At 45.4% G+C, this 12,299-nt stretch overlaps 1 protein-coding gene across 1 annotated transcript; it reads left to right on the forward strand.

Moving 5' to 3' along the window:
- Positions 1-377: 377 nt before the first annotated feature.
- LOC125516824 (uncharacterized protein At5g19025-like) lies at positions 378-5,432 on the forward strand. Its single transcript, XM_048682127.1, has 2 exons — positions 378-1,463; positions 5,111-5,432. The coding sequence occupies exons 1-2, from the start codon at positions 718-720 to the stop codon at positions 5,148-5,150; spliced, it is 786 nt and encodes a 261-aa protein (XP_048538084.1). The 5' UTR covers positions 378-717; the 3' UTR covers positions 5,151-5,432.
- Positions 5,433-12,299: the final 6,867 nt, after the last annotated feature.

The following is a 12,299-nucleotide window of genomic DNA, read 5'->3' on the forward strand; positions in this document are numbered from 1 at the left end:
GGAGGCGGGGCGGATCCGCGGCGGTGCCGACGAGAGGAGGAAGGAGACTTTTCTTGTGGAGGAGGAAAGACTTTGATAATAGATCTGAATCATTTTCGTAGAAAAGAAGAAGAAGAAAAAAGCTTTGGTAGGCAATGAAAATGTCTCCTCTCACTGAACGCATATTGTCAGAAGGCCTAAAATAAATTTTAAAAAATTGCAAGCACCGGTGCCAAGTCTAATACCTGAACTGTGATGGGCCGAGAATACCATTATCCTCGTAACAATCCAACCACAAAAAACAAATTGGTTCCCGTGGCCTCCTGCCTTTGTTAATCAAGGATTTTCATAAAGAATATTTGTTCTTAAAGAGAAATGCCGCTGTGGTTTTTGGATAATTGTGTCGTAAATGTGATGGTTTTATGCATTTTACTGTGTTTTGTAAGGTCAACAATCTAGAGGGGAGCTGCGCTTCAGCCAGCCAGGAGTTCGATCTTGACCGATCCTGATCCACCCACCGCACCTCATCTGCCCACGAATGGCACAGCCAGCCCTCCCTAAATAATCCCCGAAACACTTATTAAGAAACTAATCTCGACTATTAGAAAAAGTGGGAGCGGAAAGGGCCAAAACCCCAACCCGAAGATAAACAAGGCAAGCAAAGTATCGGATCCGGACTAATCAAGCCACCCAAATCTGCAGATTAATTCCCCACCCCCCAGCCCCGCCGGCCGCGTCATGCTCCGGCCGTTCCCCTGCCCCCACCGCACGCCCGCCGCCGCCGCCGCCAGCCCGCCCCCCGCCGCCGCGGCCGCAGCCATGGCGCCGTCCTCCTCCCGCTCCCACTCCCACTCCGGCGGCGGGGGCGGCGGCCACGTCTCCCTCTCCCTCTCGCCTTCCTCCTGCAGGCACACCCCCTCCTCGGCCACGCTCGATCTCCTCATCCTCCTGCTCGTGCTCTTCTCCCTCGCCTTCCTCCTCGCCTCCTCGCTCGCCCACGTCTCGCGCTCGCTCTCCCCGCTCCTCGCGTCGCCGCCCGCCGCCGCGGCGCTCGCCTCCGCCGCCGCCGCCCTGCCCTACTTCGCTGCCGGCCTCCCCTACGTCGCCGCAGCCGCGGTGCTCGCCACGGCCGCCTTCCTGTCCTGCCGACGCCTCCCTCGCCGCCGCTGCCGCAACCCGCGCTGCCGCGGGCTCCGGAAGGCGCTCGAGTTCGATGTCCAGCTCCAGAGCGAGGAGGCCGTGCGGGCTGGCGGGGGGAGCACCGTTGGCGGCGCTGACGCCGCCATGTGGCGCGAGATCGAGACCTTGCCGTGGAAAGGGGGCCAGAGCGGGAACAATCCGGACTACGAGTGCCTTCGCGCAGAGCTCCGCCGGATGGCGCCGCCCAACGGCCGCGCTGTCCTGCTCTTCCGCAACCGCTGTGGCTGCCCGGTGGCCAAGCTCGAGGGCTGGGGCACCCCCAAAAGCAAGCGGCGGAATAAGAAGTGAGAGCCCATTGACCCATTCCCCTTTCCTTGCAACTTCATGAAATAAGTTCAGTTACATGATCTAAACTCCTAACAGTGTCACGATTTCTGTGGGAGCGATGCAGATATATAGGCTACATACATCTTCAATACAAATGATCAATCTTTGATATGTTTCTTTGGGGTTCAACAGGAGTTATACTGTTTCTGTGTGTATGGCCATCTAGTTTTATATGATCTAGGAAGTATGCTGGTTGGAAGTTTTAATCGAGTTAGCATTTTTTCTCCGAAGCTAGTGAATTATGTCATGTCCTCTTTGTGGTTGTTCATCTGCCACTGGGACACAAGTTAAATTTACCTAACTACCATTCTCAGTTGAAGGGGGTGTAAATGTTCATAACCACTTTTATTTTCTATCTGTTGCTTGAGCAGATGCATTTTTCTCGTAAAAGATATTTTCCAACTGTAAACTTATTGTCCCTTCTCTGCAAATGTGTTTGGAATTTTGGATAAGTTATGCAAATGTTGAAGAAAAGCATCCATTGTTAATACAATTCAACGCCCTTTGCTCACATCTCATGGCAGATGTTACATATGAAATTAATTTAAATTTGATGACCTTTAGTGACATTTATGCTACATTTTCGTTTATGGCTAACGTTAAACATGGGATTAAATGGTGACTGATTCTAATTGTTGCTTGGGGTGGATTATTTTAGATGATTAAGCCTATTTCTAACTAGATAAACTTAAGCTCAGTTTAGGAGCTTGTGGGACTAGCAAGTTAAGGATTTAATGCTTTTGACTTGCCAAGCCAGTCAGAAGAAGAAATTGGGTCACCTAACCAGGTTATCTGTATTATTAGGAAGTGCTTTTGAGAGGATACAGTTTTGGTGTCACTTAACATAATTCACTAACTAGGAGTGCCTCTTCCCTCTTGGGATTGTGGCAGTTGTTTCTGCTAGGCCGAAAAAGTTCCGCATGACGTGATAGTATTTTGTGCCATCTATGGTTTGACTATGTCATTACTAACAACTACCTAATTGTGTCTATCAGTTGCACGGATTGAGTTTGTTCACTCAATTGATCTTTACTGTCTATTTCGTAGTGACACATATTTTTAGCATGTTCTTACTATTTTTAATCGAACCAATTAATGATCAAATTTACTTCCACACAGTTTCTCCTCACTTCTCGCATTGAACACACATCCTTATTTGAAAAATAAAAAACTAAAGAATTTCATATCACATGTTCGGTAGGAAACATGTTTCTAGGATGCCAAGTAGGGAGATATATGATTCTATAGGTGCTCTTCTTAGTTTATCAGTGCGAAAATGCCTCTGTTTGCTTAATAATGATTGGGACGATTGGAAGTATAGGCGCTACCGTCTTGATTCCGGGAGAGGTGATGTTATCATTGGCATTTCCATGTTTCTAGGATGCCAAGTAGGGAGATATATGATTCTATAGGTGCTCTTCTTAGTTTAGCAGTGCGAAAATGCCTCCATTTGCTTAATAATGATTGGGACAATTGGAAGTATAGACGCTACCGTCTTGACTCCAGGAGAGGTGATGTTATCATTGGCATTTCTCTTTCTGATTAACATGGTGTGTCAGGGGCACTATGTCGTACAGTGGTTGAGATGGTTCATGTTTAATTACAATTTGTTTGGTTTCTGGGCCTAGAGTACTTCTCTGTTTCTGATCATAACTCACTGCCCACGTGTTCTTAGCTATGTTGTCTGAATAACACTGATACCATGAAAGCATATGCATGGAGAAAAATCCAATACTACAACATGTAACAAATGAACTCCTTGGTCCTTGCCATCTGCTACATGTATCTACACAAAATGATGAGTTGACGAAGTCAATATGATGAACTGCAACCAAGAAGAGAGTTCGCACAACGAAAGCAATAGCAATTCTGCAGATGCGAAGGAAGTAGCAACGTAGAAATGAGTAGTAGTGTGGGAGGAAGTAAATAATAGTTCAACTGCTTACTGCATTATGATAGACCACACTAGCACAACCACTTCACACACAATACGGTTCAGCACTTAAAGTTTAGAGGACCATAAATGTACATAAGGTACCCGGGCAGGACACGATGAATCATGATTCTTAAGTCCAGTTGTTGCTTCTATCTTTGTCATTAATGGTTGAGGAGGTCCAATCTCAGATCTCACAGATCGCTATGCCTCTGTTGCCTCACCAGTTTCTTGCACTTGCCTTTGTTGCCTCACCATTTTCTTACACTTGCCTTTGTTGCCTCACCATTTTCTTACACATGCTCTAACCATTGTTCGTCTAGTCAGAGATTTGCTTGCTGAAGGAATCCACGATGACCTTAGAGGACTCAAAAGCTATCTCTTCCAATTCCCCACATTCTTATTAAGCATTGTGCTATTCTCATTTCCTTGAAGGAGATGTACGTTGTGTTCATGTACTAAATCCTTAGCACGTCAAACGTGCTAAGGATTTAGTACATGAACACAACTTACATCTCTTACAAACAGCTTTCCAGGATCACCTCAGAGGACTCAAAAATTATCTCTTACAAACAGCTTTCTTTGTAAAGACACACATGGTAGATGTGGATACTGGACCCCAGAATAACCTGCAAATAACCTTAAATTGTGGTCACCAGAATATGCATTCATTTGGTTTGCACCAAGGGGGCCGTGGTGATTTACTAATTTAACTATCAACAGCTAGTGTAACACTTATTTTTCGTAGAACTGACTATCCTTGTATACTGATTAATTTCTGTATGATAAATTTAGTCAATATACACCTTTTATATGTAGCATGTGGAAATCCTTAATACTGCCCCCAGCTCTTGCATGTTTGCAAGAAAGGGATGCATATGGCTATATTGCATCATGACTTGTTAAGCTAGACACTTCTTTAGTTCAGTTAAAATTTGCCAGTGTTCAGTTAGGTTAAGTCTTCTAACCCCTGCTTCACTTGTTTTAATTGGACTTAACCTGAGTACACTGCAGCACTGGAACTTGGATATTGATGCGTTTATTATCGATATATACACCATAGCTTCTGAAAAGAGTTTGAGAAAAAAATTATTTCACATTGTTACTATGTTTTGAAGTACCCGTTGGTTAGGTTTTCCCTCTGTCAAGCATACTTATTTTGCATGGTCTTCCTTGTTTGGGCTACACCTTTTGTTAATGGAAATTTGCTATGCAAATATTTTTGTAGTTAAATCAGATGTTATGAACTGACCCATCTTTTTCCAGAATTGGTTGCCCAATTAATGTTTTTAAGTGTTTCTCAATTAATGTTACTCCTGAGCAATCAGCAATACTGTGACCTGTGAGAGTGCATTCTTGGCTTGGATGCTTATGTATTTCTGTTAATTCTGTTAATGTGTTGGTAATCTTGTCATGTGGTTGTAATATGGGAAGCTTTCTAGGTATCTATCTAGTTAGTTTGTGGACTTTTCACCGATTTCAGTTAAATTTGCCGTCAACTTCAAAATAGGCACTTTCAGTTTCAGCTGGCTGCTACATCCAACATATGAACAATTGATTTCAGAAAGCTACCTTAATGTTTAACATGTCTCAAGTCACATGTATTTCAGTTTTGCTTTCCCACCAGACTAACTAGTTTCCTGTTTCACTTCTGATCTTTGATGGTCTCAGGGGCACGCAAGGTTCTTCACTGGATGGAGGGGTGCGATAAACAAAAATCTGTTAAACAGTGCTGCCTAGGCTGCCATGGAATATTTGTTGAATAATACTTCCAATGAAAGATACATCAATTACAAGTGGTTGCACCATAATTGTATTGTTAGACGGGGTTCGCTGAATCTCAACAGAAATACCGATATGAGACAAACATTGCAATAATAATAGACTGTCAAAGAAAGAAAATAAAACGTTGGAGATGTACCAGTATTTGTCATGTTGCCCTTTTGCCTCTTTTCCCTGAATAAATTGCCCCCCAGTGTGTGGATGTTTTTCAGGCCTGTGGTCTCAATGTTGAAAAAGAGAAACACTAAGTTAAGATACTGTCATGGCCATGGCAGCGATATGGCTTGATATGTTTATTTCTCGTACCTGTGTATTGCAAATTTGCAATGAGTAGTGCCTTCTTTCCAAAGTAAAATAGAGATCTAGCTCCCATGTGTCGCGCATCTTCAGTTAATTTCCAGTACATGCATTTCTTGCTCATCTCGAACGCCGGGTACATTCGAGTGAACACTCATCTTCACTTTGTGTGGGTCAATTTACCCACAACGACCCCACATCTATTGAGAAACACAATTATATATTTAGATAGTTTGTAGAGAACTTCTAAATCTATAAGAATCGGAATTTAAAGTAGAAGTAGGTGTGCATTGTCTTGCAGTCCTGGTATATGAAAGCAGGCATACGCTTGCATCGCAAGGTAGGCGAGGAACATAAAGAGTAGTCTCCCCAGCTCGCCTTCCTCTCTTGCTCCCGTCTTTTCGGCCTTAAGTTGTTAGGGCGTGTGTCTTGTGTTTGCGCTGGCAAGAGTTCCTTGATACGTTCTTAGGATTTGGATGCATCAGGAATCCAACAATTACGATTCCGGCGCCGGTGGCAAGTTATAGTAGAATGTTACCAACAGGAAGCCTGTGAAAAGTAGTTGTTGTCTAGGATTGGAGATGGCTCCGGCTGCCCTTGCTGCATTGCAAGTAGTTCCATCACTCTGGTTTACTTTTCTTGGTCTCGTTAGCTAAAGCTTGTACAGCTCAGATCTCAAGGTGCGGACGATCAAAATGGGGATGAGGTTGAATGAAGCTAGATTAAAGGACTAGATAGTAAATCACTTGCCACCCTCCAATGCGATCAAGATAAAGGACATACTCCAGTTTGCTAGAACGAAATGGGGATGAGGTTGAATTTTGGCATCAACCGAGTCCAATGGCTGGGTTAGAATAAGCCCTACTCCATTGCTTACACACCTAGCCTTCTGCAAGTACAACACAATGATCACTAGCTAGGAAAACTATGCTCTTTGTCAAGATTAAAACTTCACCGCCCCTTGGTCACCATGAGCAAACATTTGAGATAATGAAAACTTCATACCCTTTGTCTCTGCATCATCGATGCAGAATCAAACCGTCATGAGAAAATAGGAGCTTCTTTGCTTGTTTCCAGCAATGATTAATTAATCAACTATGGGTTCCATGTTGTGCTGCTAATTGAAGTGCTAACAATGTTCATGTTCTATGAATAACCGATCTATATCTACGATCAAATTAGCCTGAGTTAAACACTATCTAAGATTAAATTAGCATGAGTTAAACACTACCTGAGATTAAATTAGCACGAGTTAAACACTATTTATCACCTTTAACACACACACCGACACCCACAATGACCCCACATCCTTTAAGAAACGCCAATATATTTAGATATTTGTAGAGAACTCTTAAATTTGCGAGGAATCAAAATTAAAAAGAATACATTGTTCATCCCCTTGCATCTATGCTTGCTTTGCTGTCCTCTCCTACTCACATTTCTCAAGCCATCTCTAACAGATCCCGTAAAAACATCACCTGTAAAAACAGTATACAGGTCCCCTTAAAACGAATTTGCGACACCATGAGGAATCAAGCGGAACAGATCCCGTAAACCCGTATTGTAAAAGTTCTTTTTCTCCTCACGCTTCTTCTTTCTCGAGACGCACGCATGGACGAACTCGAACTCCGGTCGGTCAGAACGGCACCGCTCAGGCCTGCCGCTTGCTTTGATGCCGCTCCGGCTCGCTGCCTGCTCCGGCGACGCTCCGGTGATGCTCCGGCGATGTTCCGGCCGGCCGCGTGCTCCAGCGATGCTCCAGCCGGCCGCTGCCGAGCTCCTCCACCTGGTTGCCGCTCGAGCGCGGCGTCGCCATGCCCCCTGCTCCGGCGACGTTCCGGCCTGCCGCGTGCTCCGGCGATGCTTCGGCCAGCCGCTGCCGAGCTCCTCTGCCTGCTCGCTGCTCGCGCGCAGTGTCACCAGCCTCCTGCTCCGGCATTGACCGGTTTTACGGGATCCTCAAAAAACAGCTCGAATCCTCAATATATGATGGATGGGTGCTCTAATATACGGGAACCCATAAAGAAAAATACGGGATGTGCTATTTTACAGAATTTGTTCGGTGTGTTTTTTAACATGTACCGTAAATCTAAAGGTTTGACCGTTTTTACGGGATCTGCTAAAGATGCTTTTAAGACCCATCGGGGACTAGTTCAATCAAGGTATAAGCAAAACGTTTAACATTTGTACAAAGGACTCCTTGTCCTGAGAATTCTAGCATCGATCGAGTCTAAGGGTATCTCCAACGGCAACCCGCAAATTTCCTCACGCATCCGTCCACGGACCGGGGGGGGGGGGGGGACCAGTCCGTGGACACGGATGCGGGAGGGCGCCATCCAACCGTAGCCGCAAAAGATCCGGCCTTCCTCATTTTTTTCAAGTCTACACAATCAAATAGCCGCATGCAAAGGGTACAGATGTTCAAATAGCCGCATGCAGCACTAGTTCAAATTTTAAAAAGTTCAAATATTACATTCCAACATTGTTGCCTCCTTTCACCGCCCATTGATACTCAATCAGGTCTTCCTTCAGCTGCTCGTGAGATGGTCTATGCTGAATTTGTTGATGCATTTGAATAAACTCTTCAAATGTGGTCGGATTCTGGTCCAGAAGTTGGATAGGATCACCCATGTTCTCAAATTCCAGAGCCGCAGCATCAGCGTCACCCTCATCCTCGACGATCATCTTGTGCATGATCACACAACATGTCATCAACTCCCACAAGGTCTCCGGATCCCATTATTTTGCAGGTCCACGAACAACAGCAAAACTGGTATGAAGAACCCTAAATGCCCTCTCCACATCGTTTCTAGCTTCTTCTTGTCTTTGGGCAAAGTGAGCCTTTTTCTGTCCAACTGGGTTTGAGATGGTGCTGACAAAGGTAGACCATGGAGGATAGATACCGTCAACCAGATAGTAGCCCATGTTGTAGTCATGTCCATTGACAGTATAGTGGCAAGGAGGAGCTTTTCTTTCAGTTAGCTTCATAAACAATGACGATCATTGCAACACATTGATGTGATTGTGAGACCCGGGCATGCCAAAGAAAGTGTGCCAAATCCAAAGATCTTGTGATGCAACTACTTCAAGAATGATGGTGGGCTTCTTAACATGACCCTGATATTGCCCTTGTAAAGCCTTCGGGCAGTTCTTCCATTTCCAATGCATGGAGTCAAGAGATCCAAGCAAACCTGGCCACCCTCTTGCTTCTGAGATTGCTAAGAGCCTCTCGGTGTCTGCCACACTTGGTTATCTTAGTTACTGAGGTTTCGAACACCTCAACCACGACAGTTGCAAACCTGACCATGGCATCTCCGCAATGTGCTCTCAGACATCCGTGGGTACTCGTCCCACAAATCAGCGGCCGTGTCATATGCAAGCATCCAGAGTGTGGTCGTGCACTTCTGGAACTAGAGAAGCCAATCGTTCCCACGGTGTCCTTCTTCAGGATGAAGTAGTCATCGTAGGACCGGACGCCACCATACAAACGACCGAAGACAGTCTTACGCATCCGAAAACGCCGGCGAAAATAGTCAGTGAGTAGTGCATCTGGGGCAAAATAGTCGGTCATTAGTGTCAAATGCTCGCGCGCCCTATTGTGGTTGAGCACTCGATGACTCTTGATCGAGCCCTTAAAATTGAGAACATGTTCCTCCGCACGCTCCGCGTCTTTAAGAACCGCCTGCATCATCACCGTCTCATCGGAGTAGTCCTCCTCGTCTGACGAGCCGTCGGACGACTCAACATAATGCTCGTATGTGTACTCCAAATCGGAATCCATTGGTAGAAAGAAGAAGGGACAACTGTTTTCAGATCTGGCTATTCATCAAACAGTTGCCGGGCATGGTGATAATAACAGTAGAGGATGGTACCTGGCGGGACGGTCTAAGAACAGGGGTTGAACGGAGACAGAGAAGAAGCAGCGGGGAGCCTTGCTGGAGCGCTGAGGTGACGGAGACGCAGAGTTCCGACAGGGGTGTGGCGTGGTGGCCGGGGTGGTGGAGTGGCGGCGAAGGCAAGAGAGAAAGAAGGAAGCAGAGAAAATGAAGAGAATGGAGTCGTGGGGTCCGGGAAGGGTTTTGGGTGGGCCCGGGGAGTCGGATTCATACGTTTCAAGTGCCCAGACTCTCGCAAACCTCCCCTGCTTTTGTCTTCGGTTTGCGAGAGAAATCACGTCTGGACCACCCCACGGACCGATACGGGCCCGTATTGATGGCTCACGTGGTCCGGACAACGCGATCTGGATAGTTTGCAGTTCGGTCTTGGAGATTCCCTAGTGGCCGTGTTTAGAACAAGTTACCTAATCCTTAACAGATCTAATTAATTTTGTCTTACCTTCATTCCAAAATAGATTATAGTCTACCTGGCATGTGCTGCACTCTTTAGCTGGCTTGCCACACTTTTCTATCTACATAATCCACGTATCACAAGTTCAGTTTTATTTTTTTGCCAAATCTTGCCATATTTGGTGGCCATACTTTCTGTGGTCACAATATTTCCAAAGTTAGTGATGGCAAAGCTAGTCATGAACCAAACATGACTATAGTTTAGTTCATTATTACCACGCTGGTGTTCTTTTCTTGGTCTCGTCAATTACTGCTCATACAACTCAGATGAGCAAAACAGAGAGAAAGTATAGGACTTAGTTTTTGTCTATGTAAGATGAAATAACATTATCTCTGTCCCAAATTAGTTGTCTTAAATTGTCTAGACACGCATCTAGACAAATCTAAGACATATCTAGTCTAAATAAATTGAAGACAACTAATTTAAGACGAAGGAAATATCTAAACAAATGTAAGACAACTAACTGCGGATGAAGGAGTACTAGAACAAGGACTAGATGGTAAATCACTCGCCAATTTCCATCCTCCAATACAATCCAGATAAAGGATATACTCTAATTTTACACGAAAGACTCTTTGTCATGAGAATTTAGGCATCAACAAAGTCTAATAGCTGGGTTTAGAACAAGTTTTACTCGGTCGCCGCACCTACATACCTAGCCTTCTCAGTGCAAGTATAATTGGACATCGATCAACAAATGGCTACCGGCTAGGAAAACTATGCCCTTTGTCACGAACACTTTAGACCACTGGGACACCATGAGATTTTATCTAATATTATAAACATAGTATTAGGGGGCATCTTCAACGCCGCCCCTCAAACCTCCTGCATCCATCCAGGCCGAGCGTTCCGGACCCCGCAAGCCATCTAACAACACCCCACATCGGTCCATGGACCAGTTCGGACATCCATTTTCCCGCAAACCAGAACCAAACCAGGGGGCTTTGCGGGAGTCAAGACACAAACCACGTAGGACTCCGATATTCTAGACCCACCCAAGAATAAGGCGGAGCCCACACATTTGGAGCTGGTCGTAAAATCTCCCCTTCTCACCCCTTTTCCCTCCCATCCCGCCGCTCTCTCCCCCAATTCCAACCTTTTTCGCCGCCATTGCTGCATGGACCTGTATGAAAAGCTGTCAGAGACGGCGGTGCTAGAGGATCTGGAGATTGTGCTATCCTAAAAGATCAACTCCGTGACACGAATAAACCACAGACTCAAAGTGAAGGCATAGGTGGCACCGCTCAAGAAGCAGAGGGCCGACAGAGCCGTAGGTGGTGGTCGTGACGGAGGACATGCAGGTGGTGGGCGTCGTGCAACGTGAATCCTGGGACGTGGGGCGCTGCTGCCATTGCTGTTCGTGCAAACGCCACCCTGGCCGGAGCAATACAAGGCTTTCTACTTATACACCACCAAACAGCTCGGAAGGTAGTCCCCAACATCCATCGCCGGGCACATACCTTACTGCCTCGATGTCAACACGGCGCCGCTGCTTTTCTCAAAGGATTCAAAGATGTTAACCTTGAAGATGAAGGATTTTGGATGACGTTGGAAGGATGATCGTGCAAGTCGTCCGTCTTAAGATGTTAAAGCGCACGAAGGATCATTTGAAGAGGGCGAAGAAGGAGGCGGCCGAGAAGGTGGCTCCGACAGAGTAAGCATGGAGGCCGGTTCGGCAGGAAAAAAATACCTATTTTATGCACAAATTGCCAAACTGTTATTCTTTTGTGATCGTGCATGTAAAAACTATGCATGCTTGCCTCTTTTTTGGTTGTGATCGGGTGCTATGTGATCAAGCACGCGCTATGTGACCGAACGCATTTGAATTTAAGTTTGATCGAACCTGGGCGAACATTTAAGGGACAACTTTGAATGGTCGGATCCCGCATCACTGTCCATGGACCGGTCCCCATCGGTCAGCGGACGGATACGGTGTCTGGTCTAGGGGTAAGCTTTAAAGATGCCCTTACCCACTCTCTGCATGACCGATGCACAACCAAATCGACATGAGTAAATATGAGCTTGTTTGCGGAGAAACTCGAATGCTTAATTAATTAGTCAACTATGTGATTTGTGCTGCTAATCGGCCATGTTCATTTTGTATTGAACAACTGATCAAAATATGATTAAATTAGAATGAGTTAAACACTATTATCACCCCCAAAAATACATTTTGAGGACACCAGTACATTAGATCAAGAATTGGAGTATATAAAATTAACATTTTTTGTTTCTTCTTAATTTAACTAAAAAGTTGTTCCCGTGCTTCTGTTAAAACACTAGGCACATTTTGGAACACACTCTTCAGTCTTGACTATGTTAATGTTGTGAGGTAAGTTTGCCCACAATGACCCCACATCCTTTAGGGCTTGTTCGGTTGCAAGGGGTTTGAAGGGGATCATAGTGGATTGGAGATGATTAAGGCCCAGTTCTT

The sequence above is a fragment of the Triticum urartu genome, chromosome 1, assembly GCF_003073215.2.
Source record: "Triticum urartu cultivar G1812 chromosome 1, Tu2.1, whole genome shotgun sequence".
NCBI classification, from domain to species: domain Eukaryota; kingdom Viridiplantae; phylum Streptophyta; class Magnoliopsida; order Poales; family Poaceae; genus Triticum; species Triticum urartu.